General features: G+C 38.9%; 1 protein-coding gene across 2 annotated transcripts in view; it reads right to left on the bottom strand.

Moving 5' to 3' along the window:
* gmds (GDP-mannose 4,6-dehydratase) overlaps positions 1-20532 on the bottom strand; it is a 269412-nt gene that overhangs the window by 52696 nt on the left and 196184 nt on the right. For both annotated transcript variants that reach the window (XM_061684765.1, XM_061684766.1), the window contains 2 exons: positions 19003-19121; positions 17599-17695 (listed from right to left, as the gene is read on the bottom strand). In XM_061684765.1, coding sequence (XP_061540749.1) covers positions 17599-17695; positions 19003-19121 — 216 coding nt within the window. The remainder of the gene's footprint in view (positions 1-17598; positions 17696-19002; positions 19122-20532) is intronic.

Below are 20532 nucleotides of genomic sequence, written 5' to 3'. Positions count from 1 at the left end.
TGTAGAAATTTAAATGTATTCACACCACTGGTAATTTTCTCATGATTTCATGATGATTAGTTGAAGGGGGACAATGGTCATTGTAACAATTTAAGATTTGATATCTACCACTTCAGCTTTCTTGAGGCAGTTACCATATTAAATACATTGACAGAACATGGAGAATTATTTCCTAAAAGTTATTGTGTTACAATTCTGACAGGGTTCTTTCATAGGTGCAGGCAACATTTGTTGACAGCTGCTCCTCTATGGATGTTAGGGACTTGTGGGCCAAAACTACGCACAGTAGTTCAGTCTCTGTGCAGGGCCTACATTAATAATAATAGCTCGTTTCTTCGATATGAAAGCACCATGGGCCCCTGCCAAACAGCTGAACTCAGATCTGATAGGATGTTTCATGGATCAAATACAGTATCATAATTTCAGCCGAGAGTTTGTTCGTAGGATAAATCAAGTGGTTCATAAAAGCCAATGGATTATTTCTGTTTGCCTGGTGTTCAAGTATTCACCTCAATCAATCAATGCAGCAAACTGGTGTCAGAACACTTGGCCTCCTTGCCTCATTCACCTTACCTCTTATCACTGGCTTCTTCGAAAAGGAATCTGAGGAATCCTGAAACCAAGTCTATTGACTGACATACATGGTGACAGTTGTAAACATGCTGCTTTAAACCAAGACTCATTTCTGCATGTAGATCATAAACATTGTCGAAACAGATCTCTGATACGGGACAGCCACTGGAATACAAGTGAGAAATACAAATAAATTATTTGATAATAACGTGGGCGTATAAGGCCTGGTGTACACAGGAAGGATTTTTCAAATTTTAAAATATGTTTTTATCTGTGACAGACACCACACATAAAGATAAAAAAAATCAGGCATTTAAAGCCTGCCACACACTGCGCAATCCTTTTGAACCCGATTGGACCGGACCATCGCATAAAAATTAGTTGTCAACTGACCCCCCGCACACTGAGTGATTGGATATATGGATGGCCTGAACAGCGAGCCTGTATAGGCGTTTGATGCGTTACATACAGTATAATTTACTTTATTACATTTATTAAGCCATAAAAAGAGAGTTTAATAGTTATGGAAGAAGCGGGTTGCTAATGAGAGTGGATGTGGGCAAGAATAAAACGATGTGTGTGGATATTTTAAAAGCGTCTCGCTCACTCATTCATTTGAACAACCCACATGCGTATTTTGGCCACAAGCTTCACTTTTTCATCCACAGGCACATTAGAAAATTATAAATATTGTTAAGTATTGATGTAAAACACAAAATTTTGTTTTACATACTGTATTTATATGGCTAGAGGGCAGTGCGGCGGCCACCTGGTGTCTGGCTTGCTTAAAACCCCGAAATGTATTTTTAGTATGAGTGAAAGCACAATGTACATTTTGACTGGCTGTAAGCTGTGATGTTGCAATGGTGTGCACCGGCGATTCAAATTTTGATTTGCGGCAAAGCCAGTGGCAGACTGATCGGCCATTCATGGAAACACACATTTATGGTCACTTCCTTATTCATGAGTGAGGGCGCTTCTTTGATTGGCTACATTCTATTCCATGTCACAATTTACGGCATCATGACTCGGGAGAAGTCGGTTTCCGCCACACACAAGAAGTATTTTGGTCGTCAATATTGAACACGTTCATTTAAGATTGTCGGCCCTGACCTATTTCAGACCCTAGAAATTAGAAATTGTGACAAATCCACTCTTAATACACCTCATACCTAAGGATAATCTTATATAATAATCTTATAAAACAAGATTTTCTGGCGTTTGACATCCTTGGTTGGAAAGGGGCAAAAGCCCGATTGTCTTTATATGTGTACCCGTGCCTAAGCTTTGGGATAGTAACAAAGTTATCTGCTGACTGGTCTTGTTTTAGGACGTCTATTACAGTATAGTATCGAAACACCACCCTGTTAAATGGGCTCAGTTTGCTGCCTCAGAATTTCTCCATCCACAAGGCTGAGGTTCAGTTACAATTCCTGCTGCCTTGGGCCATAGATGAAGTACCTCAGAGAGCCAAGGAGCCCTAATCTCTGGATTCAACTACTATCTTCTGAATGAAAGCACTGATACAAGAAAAGGAATCATCATCATTCATATTCACAAAATTTGACCTCTGCTTGTTAACCCATCAGAATCAGAATCATCTTTATTTGTCACAGTAGTGAGAATCGCAAACACTGTGACATACACTGGAACATGGGGCTGCTTTAGCACGCAGGAACAGAGGTATTACACAGGATTATAATAGCTTCCTCCTCCCTCCTAGGCCTTCATTGTGTAAAAGGTATACTGTATAGATTGTGTACTGACAAATGACGTTAAATACCTCGGGCTAGTTAACTGTCTTAAAAAGACACTGATTGCCATTCATTACTGTCAAAGTTAGACACCCCAGGAGGCTGCATTTAATTGTATCGCCTAAGTAACTCTCCAGAGCGTATCTAATGTTAATGACAATACTGTAATGCATTTGAATTTATTGTAATTAATTTATTGCATACTGATATTAACATGTACATACAGTGTACGCTGGCAAAAGCAACAGTAAATGCAAATTTGTTAAAACAATTTGTCTAATACATTTGTTAAAACAAACCACCATCCAGCATTATGACGTGCTTTGATGCAGATTCACAATTTTAGTGAGCGCTCGATGTTTTACCATTTTAAACAGTCAAACTGAATTCACTTTTTTATACTTAATTTGAGTCGACTCAGTGGGCTTCTCTGAGAAGAAGGAAATTAATCAAGCATACAGTTCAACCACTAAAACTACTGTTCAGGAATGTCTGTGACTACAATTCCATATCTTAAAGTTGTGCTTTACTATTTTTCATTTTTTGCAAAACAACAGATTTGAAACTTCATGGATAGCCATAATAATTATATATAAACAGTTAAAGAGCTTCTGCAGTATTTTAGTATTAACAATTGCTGATGGATACAAAATTATGTTAGTATTCACCAAAGTTAATTTTGGGTAGCCGTGGCATACACCTCACATTGGGTGGTGGTTTAATTTGTTCAGCACTGTGCATGAACTTGGGTGTTAATCGTTTTGTTTATTTGGTCAAGTGTGAATTCTATCATTTCAACCCTGGTGCGCACAAAATAAGCGGTCTGTAAACTCTGGTGCAGTTCCGTTCACTTCACCTGAAAAGGGTTAAAATGCATTTTGAAAGCTCTACATGACATCTCAGCTGGTAACATAATACCATAAGCATATGTAAGCAGTAGACAGAAGCACTATTTTTGAAACTGAGTTGCATACCACAATCCAACCAGGTTGTAACTATGTACATTATTTTCAATTTTACTTTACAGATTACTGTTATTACATTATACATCGCATTGCATTGGGAGAGTCAAGTAAAGCAAAATAGCTATTAATGAAAATAAAAACCACCAAATGTCATTAGGTCATAACAATTAATCAACCAAAATAACCAAATAGGTTGTAGTAGTTAGCAGTTTCGAGTTACTGCAAGGACCGATTATGAAAAAAATATATCGACATATCTGGTAGAGATATCAGAGTGAAGACATCTCCCACTCTGTGATAATGTAGTCATCATGCATCGGTGTTAATGGGCTCCAGCTTTCCAGTAGGCATGGCACTGCTTGACACGGATTGTTTATTTAACAAGTTTAACTGTTGCTTGCATACTCAACAAACAAGTGTGTCAGTATTTGTATACTTAAAAAAGCAAATCACAAGCTTTTCAACTACAGTTTACAATGCAGACTCTGCAATTTGAATTGTACAACCTGGCCAAATCTATAGTATGACATTTATGTTAGAAAGGTTGCCAAGTTTTGTGCTCGAAGACCACTCAGCACATGCTTCAATACTACCAACTATTAGTCTATTCCTGTTTTTCTTCTTGCTAGGAGGACTTTTCCTCAGTGGAGTAATAAGACATGACAATAATTTCAACAATACCTTTGACTCACAGTTAGGGTGGTTATAAAAGGTCTACATTCTCCTGTCAAAAGCAAGATCCAGACCAAGATAATCATTTCAAAACCTTTTCCACCATCAATGTGACCTATAACCTGTACTGCAAAATAAAACAATAAGTAAAATAAAAATGTTTTAGAGAGGGAAGGTAAAACAAAAACAAAAAACAGATAATATGGTAAGGTATGAATCAGTCAGGAGAAGGGACAAAATAATTTCCAATGCATTAAATACACCATGGAATACTAGTGAAGACAGTCATAAAGTGGAGTAAATATGGCACAACAGTGACATTATGAAGAACTGGTGGTCAATCCAAAACTGTTTAGGAAGGCTGCCAAGAGGCCGGCAGCAACTTTGAAGGAGCTGTACGAATTTCTGGCAAGTATTGGCTCTTTAGTACATGTGACAACAATCTTCCATCTTCTTCATATTTCTGGGATATGGGGAAGGCTACATTTTGCAAGAACACACTTAAAATCTGTCTTATGGTCTGAAAAGAAAAAAAAAAAAAATCAAGGTTGAACTTTTTAGCCATAATTCCAAAAGCTATTATTGGTGCAAATATAACACTGCTCATCACCAAAAGAATACCACCCCTACAGAAAAGCATCATGGTTGTAGCATCATGCTTTGGGACTGTTTTTCCTCAGCTCGAACTGTTACCTTAGGCAAGGTGGAGGGAATTTTGAACAGTTCCAAATCCAAGTCAGTGTGAGTACAAAACGTTCAGGTTTCTGCTAGAAAGCTGCAGATGAAGAGGAACTTCATGCTTCAGCTTGACAATGACCCAAAGCACACATCCAAATTAACAGAAGAATGGCTTCACCGGGAGAAAAATATGGAATACAGATAGATATAGATAAACCATCTGTAAGATGATCTGAAACGGGGCTGTGCACAGAAGATGCCCTACCATTTTTGCAAAAAAAAAAACAGTGGGCAAATATAGCCACACCAAGATGACGAACACTGATAGACTCCCACCCAAAAAAGCCAAAGATGCTGCTTTGGCTTGATGAAACCAGGTTATTGTTTTGTTTGTTTGTTTGTTTGTTTGTTTTGCCCCTTGAAAGATTTAATCCTTTTTCCGGTTTGAGTTGTACAGGTTACAGGTTTTTTTTTTAATATGACAAAAACCTACCATTTGAACAGGAGTGTGTAAAACTTCCATCCAATTGTAAATGTCTGGTTTCCTATGACAATGATTTTGCACTAAAAAATTAAAGGAACTACTTTTAACCAGGGAAATACCAATTTTCATATGATACCGTGTGAAACTCTGGCAAGAATCCTGGAAGTAGATTTATGAGGACTGGACTGTCTTCATGGAGTAAAATGAAACTAAACACAGGGTCTGCTACTTTAAAAGAGACCTCTGAGTTTATAACTACAGTATAAAACATTCTGACATCAATGACTTCGATATTATTTGTTTTAATGGGAAGAAGTTTCATTAAAAAAAGAGACGAAAGAACATTTCACCACACAGAGTGTAGAGTGTAGTGAGCACATGGAAGTAGTAGTGAGCACATGTGCCTCACAGCAAAGCGGTTCTGTGTTTGAATGTCAGCTCAGGCCTTCCTGAACAGAGTTTGCATGTTCTCCCTGTGCTTGCACGGGTTTTCTGCATGTACAGTACTTCTGTTTTCTCCCACATGCTAAAAACATGCATGTTAGGTTAAATTGAAGATTCTAAATTGTCCATGCTTGTCTGTATGTGTCTGGGGATGACCTGTGCAGGGTGTGATCTGCATCTCAACCAAAGTCAGCTGGCATAGGCACCAGTTGAGGCCTTGGTCTGGGGTGTTGCTCAAAGGCACCTCAACAGTTGTCAAGACTAGCATTTCTCCAATAACAAGTTACAATTTATTTTTCTTCTGAGTGGATATGCAACTCATAGCCTTATGGGCTGAGCTACAGCTGCCACAATAAGACACCAATTCAAGGCAGTAGAACCAAATAGTGGAAAAAAGAAGGGAATAAGGTAATAATTAAAACTAGTGGAAAACACTTTGTATTATAATGATGACTCATGATTGCAATTATCTAACAATAGTGGTAAGAATTGAAACTGTTACTAAAATTTTCTCTCAAAAGTATCCTGTGAAATTAAGCTCAGGCTTTCTTCGTCAAATATAATTTTGAGATTAATGATCATTTAACATCCATCCGTCCATTTTTGGAACCACTTATCCTACCTAGGGTCGAGGGTGTGCTGGAGCCAATCTTAGCTAACTTCGGGCGGGAGGTGGGATACATCCAGAACTGGTCGCCAGCCAATCGCAGGGCACATATAAACAAACAACCATTCGCACTCACATTCACACCTACGGGCAATTTAGAGTCTTCAATCAACCTACCATGCATGTTTTTGGGCGGTGGGAGGAAACCGGCGTACCTGGAGAAAACCCATGCAGGCAAGCGGAGAACATGCAATCACCACACAGGGAGACCAGCCCAGGACCTCAGAACTGTGAGGCAGATGTGCCGCCCGGACATTCAACAATGATAATGAATTTATTTTATTATACAGTATGTGACTTAACTACAAAAACAGAAGACAGTTTGGTATATCTAATATTTTACAATGTTAATCACAACAATGGCATCGTGCAAAAGGAGGTGCATGTGACATACCTGCATAACTATATGTATAAGGACACCCAAACTTAAAAAAATTAATTAATTAATTAACAGTGGAATCAGAGAAATAGAGAACAGCTTCAATTACAATGCATTTTATGAGTACTAATTCTGTGTTTAGGATCTTGCAGCCACTCCTTGAACCTACTTGTAATTCATGCAATGAGCATTCAAAGAGAAGCTACGCACATAGGTCATGACATTTCATCAAAAATCGACAAGGAATGCATTCACCATAACTTACTGATTATATCTAACTACCTCTGAGTAGCCATGGGTGGAACTGTCCTTGAATGAAAAACATTTGGCAACTTGATCGGTCAGGTGTTCACTTGCTACAAAACAATGATGACTTCATTAGAAAGGTTGACAATCGTTGCAAACTGTCATGCGAAGGCAGCTGTCTTCACTGTTCTTAATCACTGGAGCCATTGTTTGAGCTTCCTAATGCCAGCGAAACCAATGACGTATAATACGCAGTGTATCTTTAGTGAATGTCATTACGCACATCTCAATGCTGGCATGCACAGCCGTCCAAAGCAAGAAGAAAGATCCTTCATACCACAGATGCATAGTTGACAGATACCAAGGAAAGGTGCGTCAAATGAGCTATTTTTAAGGTTTATAACGTGGCAGCTTCATGATCTGCAGTATCAAATAAAAAAGAAAGATAGTAGAGAAAGGGTTCAATAATTGCAACCAACATTTTGCCAGTATCAATTTCGGTTTCTACTGCTGCCACTTTCTACAATCTTGTTTCAGTGAAAAAAATTTATCCAAAGATAACGTGCAATCATTTCTAATCAAAATGACAAAAAACAAATACAACCCAGAACATTTAAGAATACATCTGTTTGAAAAGGAATGGGAAACTGCATAGTCAGAAAGTAGAACAGTTTATTTGTATTGTGTATCTTCCTTCTCTACTTGCATGAAAACAAAAATAGTGAAAACCGTAAATGACAAATTGTGCGCAGCTCACATATCACGGTGAGTTATGTAGACTCACTTTCACTGTGAGCCTTCGAATTTTCACACTTGCTGCATGAAAAAATAACTTGTAATTATAAAACAAACAATGCTGTATTGAAAGCACCTGACAGCATAGCAGGGGAAGGGGGCAGGAGACTCAAACCACACTTGAAATTTAGAGATAAATAGCTTGTCATTAGAGATATGGCCAAACAGATCTGCTGCCTCATGCAAATGATTCTCTGACCTCGCGTCATTTATTTATTTTTTTTAATGAGGTAAATGGCTTTTGTTACCATCGTGACTGAGAAAGGTATGCAAGAAAAGAGCAGTAAAAGCCAAGCATGTTCACTCATGGAGGTAGCATTTTATCACCAAGCTGCCGAATTAAACTTGTCATTTAGTGTGTGGTTGTATACATGTGGCGGAAGCCGTTGAATTCCAGCCTGGAGCTTGGACATGCATTGTCCGTTTAACATTTCTTATTGATTTATTCAGAATTCATTAATTCGAGCTGGCACCTCCAACCGGGGCCGGGACATCCACCCTGAAGCTGGGACACATCACCAAGCACAAATACTGTCATTAGATTGTGCAGGTGTACGCATTGAAGTGGCAGGAGCCACGAGTGATAGCGCAGGTAGAGTCAGATATTTCATGTCAGACAGTGAGGGGAAAAAAAAGTGTCTTTTAATATAGTGTATGTAAAATTCTGATTTCAACTGTATATTATGACTTTTACATGTATTTAGATGTGGGTTTGGGTATTCACTCCAATCTCGCTATATTCACATCAGGCAACTAAGAGTGAACAAATTAATAGAGACAGGAGTTACCAGGAGATTGCAAGTGCTTACCGACATTGGCAAAGTCAACAATGAGCAAAGCCTCTTATCCCCCTATGAAAACGTCATTTTAAAAATGCATCAATCCAAATGAATTATCGAACGCACCTCGACATGCTTACCCTGGTAGGCTATCTATAGTAAGTGTACGGACTGAGATAATTACACTCACCACACTTTTTTTTTTTGGAATGAGAAAATATAAGTATCTTTTGTGGGGGAGGTCCTAACCTATTTCAAGTGGAGGACGCACGATTAATCGAGTCATGAGACTATTACAATGGCGGCCACTATTTGAAGAAATAACTCAAAGTTCAACATGCTTCACAACAAAAAAATTTCAATGGACTGCTGCTGGAAGGACACTTTTTTTTATTCTGCTTTGTATAGCACATTAAAAAGATGCTTTTAAAGTTAGATTTTTGTTGTCTCACAGTATGATAATCTTGGCTGGAGGGGTACCCAACCGTTGTATAGCTAAGATTGAGAAGAGGCTGTGGGGCAGCAAAGTTGTGCAGGTAATATGACAGGTGAGCAGTTATGTGAACACAGACAGGATGTAAGACAACAGACTGAAAGACAACTTCCCATTCATCAAGACTCATTCTCCACATGAAGTTACAAATAAACAACAAACAAACAAACAAAAAAAACAGAGCTGTCACTCAGCCAGTCACAGTTTTTGGCTTCAAGCGACACGTGAACTGGAAAGTATGATGGCTGCGTAGGGTTAACACAAACATACACACACAATTGTGATTGCACACACACACACACACACACACACACACACACACACACACACACCACCATCTTCCATTTATGCTCTTGTGTACTGACAGACATCATCCAACAGTCAAGTTCTGATTGTAGTGTAGATTTTTATCGTTAATTTAGGAGGATTCACATCCAAATATGAAACACTGTTTTGGAATTCCATCCATTTGATGCAGAGTCGCTCCTTTGGTCCATGCATACACATACACAAATAACATGGAACACATTGAAATATATACAGTGGGTACGGAAAGTATTTTGACCCCCTTAAATTTTTCACTACTTTGTTATATTGCAGCCATTTGTTAAAAATAACCCCATTTGTTAAAAATCACCCCAGCACCCCATATTGACAGAAAAAACATAAATGTTGAAATTTTTGCAGATTTATTAAAAAAATTTAAACTGAAATATCACACAACCATAAGTATTTAGACCCTTTGCTGTGACACTCATATATTTAACTCGGGTGCTGTCCATTTCTTCTCATCATCCTTGTGATGGTTCTACACCTTAATTGGAGTCCAACTGTGTTTGATTATACTAATTGGACTTGATTAGGAAAGCCACACACCTGTCTATATGAGACCTTACAGCTCACAATGCATGTCAGAGCAAATTGAGAATCATGAGGTCAAAGGAACTGCCTGAAGAGCTCAGAGACCGAATTGTGGCAAGGCACAGATCTGGCCAAGGTTTTAAAAATATTCTGCCGGACTTAAGGTTCCAAAGAGCAGAGCGGCCTCCATAATCCTTAAACGGAAGACGTTTGGGACGACCAGAACCCTTCCTAGTGCTGGCCATCCGGCAAAACTGAGCAATCTAGGGAGAAATGCCTTGGTGAGAGAGGTAAAGAAGAACCCAAAGATCACTGTGGCTGAGCTCCAGAGATGCAGTCGGGAGATGGGAGAAAGTTCTAGAAAGTCAACCATCACTGCAGCCATTCACCTGTCGGGGCTTTATGGCAGAGTGCCCGACGGAAGCCGCTTCACAGTGCAAGACACATGAAAGCCTGCATGGAGTTGCAAAAAAACACGTGGAGGACTCCAAGATTCTGAGAAATAAGATTCTCTGGTCTGATGAGACCAAGATAGAACTTTTTGGCATTAATTCCAAGCGGTATGTGTGGAGAAAACCAGGCACTGTTCATCATCTGTCCAATGCAGTCCCAATAGTGAAGCATGGTGGTGACAACATCATGGTTTGGGGATGTTTTTCAGCTGCAGAGAGAGGACGACTGGTTGCAATCGAAGGAAACATGAATACGGCCAAGTACAGCGATATCCTGGACGAAAACCTTCTCCAGAGGGCTCAGGACCTCAGGATGGACTGAAGGTTCACCTTCCAACAAGACAATGACCCTAAGCACACAGGTAAAATAACGAAGGAGTAGCTTCAGAACAACTCAGTGACTGTTCTTGAATGGCCCAGCCAAAGCCCTGACTTAAACCCAATTGAGCATCTCTGGAGAGACCTCAAAATGGCTGTCCACCAATGTTCACCATCCAACCTGACAGAACTGACAGAATACTGAGCAGAGGGTCTGAATAATTTTTTCTTTTTTATTAAATCTGCAAATATTTCAACAATTCAATTTTTTTCTGTCAACATGGGGTGCTGTGTGAACATAAATGAGTAAAAAAATAACTTAAATGATGTTAGCAAATGGCTGCAATATAACAAAGAGTGAAAAATTTAAGTGGGTCTGAATACTTTCCGTACCCATTGTATGTTCAACCTAAAAGAATCAGTCGTCATAGTACATTTAACTGATATGCACAGCATGTACTGGGGACAGTAAAGGTTAACCCTCAACCATAATATGGACACTTCCACTAAAGCATATTGCAATTTTGAATCAAATGAGAATACAAATGGTTTCCTGGGCCTATAAAGTACCAGTACAGTGAACGGCGTGGGCACACAATTTAATTCATATTATGTATCACGTGTAAACAAACTGACTAAGATTTGGAACACGTACAAAATGACACAAAAGTGGAGGACACTGAGCTCGGACCAACTTTAATACTGGCTGAAACCCAAATGCTGAAAGACTATGACTGACAACTTGGCAAAGCCAAAACAATGCCATCAGCACCAATGTTAGACTGCTACATTACATCTACTCCTACATTAACAACAAATCTGTCAGCTTTCAAACATACTTTCTTTCCTTATGAACAAATTTGTTTCTACTGGTAGGTGTTAGTTCAACCAGTACACTTCCACATCCAATAAAGCACAAGCCCTGAACAACCACAGACAACAAATGATTGCCATTGAAACGCAAAATGTAAGGAACACCTGCATATCTGAGCCCCACACATTTCACTCGTTGCACCCTTTAGACCCAAAGGGCTGGGGAGATAAATTGGCTTGTCAGACACACATACAGACAAGGGCAATGATGAATTACTGTACACACAGTATATATTGGCACACAGCCTGAGGGTAACCTCCTCTTACAAACCTCCACACACAAGCATACACGGAGATACACACATGCACACACACACACTTTCTTGTACATTACAACAAGCACAAAAGAAGTGTCTGAATCAGCTGAATTCTTTTAGCGTGTACCCACATGATGACAGGTATTTCCACTTGAGGAGAGCAACAATGCTAAGCTGTGCGCCTGGTGTCATAAACTTCCTGTCTAAAGAGGTCAGAGGTTAAACACTTTTCAGTCTCTTCAAGCTCTAAAAAAGACAATAGACAATGGAACAGAGCAGAGAAAATGTCTGTTGTGAATGAAACATCTTGCTGCAAACTGAGCTACAACCAACACAAACTACATTATATGTTAATAAATGTTCAATGTGGAACAAGGAGAGAGAGAGAGAGAGAGAGAGAGAGAGAGAGAGAGAGAGAGAGAGAGAGAGAGAGTGTGTGCACGTCCGCACACATTTTTTTATATTTGTGCCTGAAAGATTATCTGCACAAAAAAGAACTACACTTCAGCATTATATCAAGTGTTTTTTTTTTTTTTTTTTTTTTTTTTCTGCCGGTTATTGAAACCCGTAGCGGAAATTCAGATGACAAACACAGCACATATACAGTATCTGTGAATGTTGATGAGTTACCAAAAATTTCTCAATCATTGTGATCAGGCACATGTAAACAGACATCAGTAGTTATAAAAAATTCAAACTTTGTTAGTTTAGCCTCAAGCCCTCCAAGTATGTTTCACTTATTAGCTTTTTTAAAGGCATATAATGCAAGGATGGAATTTACGAATGAAAATTGCAAAATCATTGTGTGTTGAAGTAGATTGCCAAGGGTGACTGTAAAAATGGACAGAAAAACATGTTTGCCCATTCATGAATAAGGCTCAACCTTGTTTCCTTGTTACACATAAAATGATAGCTACTACCACTTCTACCTGTAGGTGATACTGAATAATTTTTGAACGACTAAAAGAGGTCTCCGAATGGAGCACCAAAGTATACTCACAAGAATTCAGTCCAGCCTTCAGTTTGTTCAATAAATGTTCCTAAAGTCCTTTAACGCACCTTTCAAACAGTGTAGAATTTGATCTGATCAATGATGTCATTGAACGGATCAGCAAAATCGTGTACAGTATATTTGAATCCAAAAGCTAGTTTATTTTCAGCCTTGTCGCGTGTCTTTTGACGTAGTACTATAAATAGCTGACCGCTAATAGACTTATTTATAAAAAAACAAAAAAAAAAACAAAAAAAAAACATGTCTGTGGTGTGGGACAGACAACACATCTGAGACAGACAACAAGTAATGCCCGGATCAGACTACTAGACAAATTTGGTCTTTCACGATTGCACTATGTCAGACTACTGTAATAAAATCTTGTATTCCGATACCACCGCATCCCGTCTTTTACGATCGATGGGCTTTATCTTGTCAACTCAAACGCGACCAGATAAACTCTTTACCATGGAGACGACAACAACAATGGATCGAGTCGTGTGTATTTATAAGAACAAAATGGGGAAAAACGTGTGCTGGTGGTCACCGGTGCTCTGGAGAGTATTTTAATTCAAGAATTGCTTGAGATTTGTTCACGTACTTTTAATACGATACCGATCGCAGGCAGGCAACAAAACTTTATGTAGCCTAACAAGCTAGCGCTAGCACTAACAGTTGTACGTAAACTTGCCGGCGTTATGTAGAATCATGATATAAAGTTTCGGTGTGTGTGAAGTAATTTAATTACAGTAAGTTTTGTTTTTTTCCAAAGTGCTCAGTGCCATGAGGCACATTAGGTCGCAATTGTGGTTTCAGTAATCCATAGTTTTTACGGGAGCAAGTTGATTGGCGTACTGCCCAACCCCAGCACCTGGTATTCCAAGGTGGTTTCCCATCAAAGTACTAGCCAGGACTGACAGTGCTTACCTTCTGAGATTGGACGAGATTGGGCATCTTTAGGGCAGTTCCTGGGGGGTTAAAGTAAGTTAACACCCATTATTTCTGTCATGTTGTAATGTTGGTTTGACCTGATTAGAATGCGTGACCTGGATACAGAATACTTTTGAAGATGCTCAGTATACAGTCCACAAGTTCGACCGTAAATGAACAAGTCATTTAAATAGGCACATTGCTCCATCTTGTGATCGAATCGGTGATCGGTTATGTTTTTTTTTTTTTTTTTTTTTAAATTTGCAGATTGGTTATCGGCCCCAAAAATCCTGATGGCGTAAAGCCTACCTAATATAACAGAATCTTGATCAGCAGAAGTAAAAGTCATTTGGCATTTAAGACGAGAATGAAGAAGCTGTCGGATAAGACAAAATGTCTGATGGGAAGGCCATGGTTTAAGGACATAGTCGTCATCCAGCAATTTAACAATTGTGGTTCACATGACTTTTTTATTCTTTAAGAAAATGCCAAACTATTTGAACTATATTGAACGCTGTAGCCAAAGTGGTAAAATAATTTCAACAAATGCTAGAAGATGTGTATTTAATAGCATCAGTAGCAATAGCTCAGTATATTCAAATCGCTAATGCTGGAAGCTGCCACAAAGGGGTATTGCTGATGCTGACTAGAATCAGAACCAAGGTAAGAACACTTTATGGATTAAATATAAATCACCTTATGGGTTTTGTATTATATCCAATGCTCGTTATTAAGCATCAGCAATGAACTTCACCTGCCAGGTAGATGGATTACTGTTGTAATACTACAGTGCTCATTAATTCAAAATGTATATTTCTCTAACTGAAGGTGTTATAGGCAAAATGCTAATCTGAAATCGTGGCAATAGTTTAATCTGTTTTTATGTCACCATTATGATTTGGGTAACACTGGTCCAGCCATTCATTTTCTATTGCTTATCCATTTTAGAGTTTTAGGTGAAATGCAGTCTATCCAAGCTGACTTTGGGTTAGAGGCAGGGTATACCCTCGATTGGTTGCCAGTCAATCACAGGGCACTGTACATAAAGTTGGAGAGAGCAATTGTAAAGATCTTTCTTTATACTGTAAATCTTTCAGCCTGTATTACCAGGAGCATTTGAATTCACTCATGCTCCCAAGTGTGGTGGGGGCATATCAATACCAACTTCACCCTGTTAGCTGCCAATGCTACTGCTAATGTTGTTGTGCGACTTCATACACTACCTACATAGCAGAATGGAAATGGGAGGAAGAGTCAGGGTAAAAGATGATGTAATCATATGCAGACTGTAGCTGCCCAAGGTCTGATTGATTCACGTGGGAAACAAGCTAGATTGTTTTTGGAACTGGACAGACAGCAGGACTGGACAGGGTAGGGCAGGAATTGTTCAGCACCCGAGTGTTTTCTGTGGTCAAACCTGTCCAAATGAATCAAATTTAATGGGGTAAACAAACTAGAGTTGGATTCTAATGGAGTAAATGGTGCTCGTGTTAAACAATCAAAGAGAGATCTCCAAATCATGAGACATAAAATTAATTTGTTTGCATAGCGGTAACACCACATTTTCTTATTTCAATTAATACATTTATATTTTCTATATCAGATCTGATCCGATTCAGACTTTAAATTGTAGATTCAGACTTTGGACATGAATAACCAAGCAGATATTTACAGAGAATATAGGCCCCGGTGTGTGCATGATGATTCCATCCTTAGAATAGTCAGTCACCAGGATCCCCTTGCGAATCCTCAAGCATCACGCAACTGAATCTCAGTTCTAATCTAGATGCGCCAACCCTCTGAAGAGTGGCACTCCTGGCTTTAAACTGAGAACCTGACAGCTAATCTCGGCCACAACACGACTGGTAACCTTACACTCTCCCTGAGGAGCAGCCATAATACCCCCAGGGGCCAGAGTGATGAGGGATGGGCACTTCACACCTATAGTGAGACAGATGGAAGGATAATCTACTGGCTCATGTCATTATTCTGACTCTCACACATATTGTGAACAAAGGTATGTTGAGAGTTGCTAATATATGACAGAGATATTCCTCTTGCAAACTATTACAGCTGCTTCTGACAGAAAGATGTGTACTTAATGCCGATTCATGAAGTAAAACTATCCAAACCCAATTCTTATCCTGCCTCTACTGGCAGGGTGCAGCCAACATTATCCAAGAGCAATTAGATGGCATATTTCCAGCCACAGAGGATATGCATGCATACAATAAACAGCCTAATAATTTTGGCTGAAACAGCTAAAGCTTATAAGTACATGGCTCTGAACACAATGGCCGGGAATCAGATACATACAAAGAAAACATGCTACATGTATGGTAAGGTCAGGTTTATAAAGCAGTGCAATGTAATGTATTACACTGAACCATGTCAGTTATTTTGAGGTATCTAATTGTCCCTTCATTTTTTTATGTGGTGTGTGTGTGCATCAAAACTAGCTCAGATATTCTGGACAGTTTCAGACTATAAAAAGATTTATTGGAATGTTTCCAAAAGTCAGGAAGCAAGTCGAAACCCCTCCCCCCCAAAAAAAAAAACAAGTACCCTTACAAACAGTAATCTATCACAGCGTAAATTCATAAATTGAATGCCGCTTAAATTGCATGATTCCAAATTTTAATGTTTCTGGAAAAATACACACGAAAAAATCCGCAAGGGAAACGTTGCCACACATGATGTCACAGGAGACCTCAGATGACCTCAGGATTAAGTCTATTTGCTACATTTAGTTCAAAAGAATAAACAGCCTCCACAAAGGGGATTAAAAGAATGAGGAAGAATGTGAAAAGAGAGAGAAAAAGAATGTACACTTGAAGATACAGTTACCGGTAAGTCTCCAGAGTTACCAACATGTTACTAGTTATAAAAAATGAAGGCAGAGTATTTTGTTGCTTTTATGATTTAAGTTTACCCCAAAATTTATTGCATTGTGTGTAGATGGCACAGTGCACATACTTTTGGTGGATCAACGAATGACAGAAAAGAACAAAAACAATATTTTGGTACTGCATTAAAAGTATACAATGCCATTCTAAAAACATGCCTGTTTGGTTGTTCATAGGTGTGAATAGTATGTACTTTGTCTAGTCCAGCACGTCGAGAAACTTATTAACAGAGGTGGAACCACGTCATTGCTTTGCAAGTCACAAATAAGTGTCAAGTCTTTGCCCTCAAGTCCCAAGTTGAGACAGGCAAGTCCCGAGTTAAGTCTTAAGTCGAGACATTGCAAGTCTCGAGTCAAGTCGCAAGTCCTAGACTCTGAGTTTCGAGCCCTTTTTGAGTCATTTTACCAGCAAAATTAAAATCAATTTAAATATATATAATATTTATCCATCCATCCATTTTCTGGGCCGCTTCTCCTCACTAGGGTCGCGGGCATGCTGGAGCCTATCCCAGCTGTCATCGCAGGGCACATACAAACAAACAACCATCCGCACTCACATTCACACCTACGGGCAGCCATTTGACAAAAAGTACTTTTGAGACATAAATACACAGAATACACAACAGTAATACAGTATATCAAAAAAATAAAAATAAAAAAATAAGCACCACTTCAAAAATTGGGGAAACATTCTATATCGCTTTACATTACTACCTCTTATTAATCAATAATAATTTGTAATAGAACCAGCAAGGCAGCAGGGTGCGAAACAAACTCCATCTATTCATCCATTCTCAACACCGCTTATCCTGTTCAGGGTCGAGGGGCGCTGGAGCCTATCCCAGCTGACTTCGGACGAAAGGCGTACTACACCCTGAACTGGTCGCCAGCCAGTCGCAGGGCACATGTAGACATGGACAACCATTCGCACTCACATTCACACGGTCACTGAGTGGAAACTGAACCCATGCTGCCTGCACCAAAGTCAGGTGAGTGTACCACTACAGCATCAGTGACCCAAAACAAACTCTTGTTCAGCAAATCCTTCACAGCAACATCAATGTGAAACAGTAAAAACTTACCACTTCAGTTGGACGGAAATACTTTGGATCCACCTTCACATGCACAACTCCTGTGTCTTGGCAACAACCCACCTCCTGTTCATCCTTCCCATCCCACCTGGAGATAAACAAATTTTGATGAAGTATTTTCTCATAGCTATTGGGCTGGTTTTGCCGCGCTCTCCATGGTATCTTTTTTTCTTGAAAAGTTTGTTTCTTTAAAAGCTTGGGGAGACAAAACATGTCACCTGTTCACCTGAAATATGCGCGCACACAGACCTGACCTGAATGTAACTGCAAGGATTATGTAACAATTAAAATGTACATCGGGAATAAAATAATACAACCCCAATTCCAATGAAGTTGGGACGTTGTGTTAAACATAAATAAAAACAGAATACAATGATTTGCAAATCATGTTCAACCTATATTTAATTGAATGGACTACAAAGAAAATATATATAATATATATATATTCAAACTGATAAACTTTATTGTTTTTAGCAAATAATCATTAACTTAGAATTTCATGGTTGCAACACATTCCTAAAAAGCTGGGACAGGTGGCAAAAAAGACTGAGAAAGTTGAGGAGTGCTCATCAAACACGTGTGTGGAACATCCCACAGGTGAACAGGGTAATTGGGAACAGGTGGGTGCCATGATTGGGTATAAAAGGAGCTTCCCTGAATTGCTCAGGCATTCACAAGCAAAACCACATTCTGCACGTGTTACAACAGCGTGGCTTCGTAGTAAAAGAGTGCGGGTACTAGACTGACCTGCCTGCAGTCCAGACCTGTCTCCCGTTGAAAATGTGTGGCGCATGATGAAGCGTAAAATACGACAACGGAGACCCCGGACTGTTGAACAGCTGAAGCTGTACATCAAGCAAGAATGGGAAAGAATTCCACCTACAAAGCTTCAACAATTAGTGTCCTCAGTTCCCAAACATTTATTAAATGTTAAAAGAAAAGGTGATGTAACACAGTGGTAAACATGACCATGTCCCAGCTTTTTTGGAACGTGTTGCAGCCATAAAATTCTAAGTTAATGATTATTTGCTAAAAACAATCAAGCTTATCAGTTTGAACATTTATTATCTTATCCTTGTAGTGTATTCAATTAAATATAGGTTGAACATGATTTGCAATTCATTGTATTCTGTTTTTATTTATGTTTAACACAACGTCCCAACTTCATTGGAATTGGGGTTGTAAATAAAAAAAACAATAAAACAGATGAGAAATGAAAATGACAAGTGCCAGTTAACTGAGGGGAAGAGGTTTAGGGTCTCTGCACATTTAAATTGATACATATCAGTGTAGTGCTCAAATATCAATGGACTATATAAAGTGAGATTGATGAGGAAATTGATAACAAAAAAAAAGGATATTCATGCTTGTGAGTGTGTTGATGCGTTTGCTTACACGATGGTCTTCCCCACATGTTTGAAGGCTTCTTCCACAAACTCCCTCACACTGTGGACCTCCCCTGTTGCTATGACTAAATCATCTGGCTTCTCCTGTTGCAGCATCAACCACATAGCCTGAAAGAGAGACACAGAGACAGAAGAGACAGAGAGAGAGAGACAGAGACAGAGTGAGACAGTGAGAGAAAAAAAAGAGAGAGAGAGAGAGAGAGAGAGAGAGAGAGATCCAACATCAAAAGAGATCTTTCTCCTGACTGACAGGAAGTGAACTTAAGACCTCTGAACAGGGCACTTGCCCGTACCTCTGTCCTGACGTCACCATAAAACCTCACGGGACACATACTGTGGGAAAGAAGGACAGAAGACTCCCACAGGCCCACTGTGCCACTGGCACGCATGAAAACACACACATGGCCTTTAATACACATGCGCACACCCATTTTCGCACTAGTGACATGGTCCAAGATCTTAAAATAACCCCATAAGTCTGACAACAACTGAAACGCCAAAATACTGTCCACTTCCTCTAATGATTGTTAAATGGCACATGGAGTATTATACTGTATTAACCTAAGCCAATTACTCCAGTAAGAATTTATAGACTTGGTTCCTGAATGCAGCAGAACAGCCAATCAAAGGATTCTGCATAGTTCCACAACATTTATGGTGAACTGGAGTCAGCCTGCCTTACGACAGATCAGAAAGAGTTTTTGGTGACAATTAACACACACCAGGAAAAAAAAGGGAGAATATCCATCCGACTACATAAAGTACATCAAACAAAAACAACAACATAGAAAAGTACCTTAATTTCTCGTGTATAATACAAACCTATGTATAATACGCACCCCCAAAGTTGACCTCAAAATTCTGGAAAACCCTTCTACCTATGTACAATGCATGATTTTTCTTCTGCCCATATGATTAAAACATGAAGTATTATCTATATTTTGTTAGTTTTTTTTCAAAGTATTATTCTGTAGTTAAGCACTTTATTTGAACATTAATCCTTTATTTAATTTACTTGCTCTTATTTTGAAATTCACAGCCCTACTTTTATTTCGTAAATTAGAAAACACACAGTTGTGCTTATATGTTTGATTACCCCGGCAGAATTTGTAAGATGGGTACAATTCTTTAAAGAAAACACGAAGGTCCAGGCGAAACACGTTTTATTTTAATGGGATTCAAATTAAACTGTCAAGCATTTCAGAAACGCATTGTCATTCAACAAAACATAACCATAAAGAAATTAATGATGGTTGTTGTTCAGTCATCAGTCATATTTAAAAAAACAACAACTATATTTCACAAATTCTGCCAGGGCATGTAAATTTATGAGCACCACAGTCCATATATGCAGTCATACATACCCCTGTCATTGGAATGAAAGTGTGGGCGACACATTTTTTATAACCACTCGGTGGCCTGTGGCATTTTGGAATTAAAGTGTACAGCTTTTTCATAACCACTAGTTGGCGGCATACATTTATAAAATGTGAATGTTTTTTTTCCCATTTGGCCCTAT

The sequence above is a fragment of the Phycodurus eques genome, chromosome 8 (genome assembly GCF_024500275.1).
Source record: "Phycodurus eques isolate BA_2022a chromosome 8, UOR_Pequ_1.1, whole genome shotgun sequence".
Classification (NCBI taxonomy): domain Eukaryota; kingdom Metazoa; phylum Chordata; class Actinopteri; order Syngnathiformes; family Syngnathidae; genus Phycodurus; species Phycodurus eques.
This window is presented reverse-complemented; position numbering and strand designations above follow the sequence as displayed.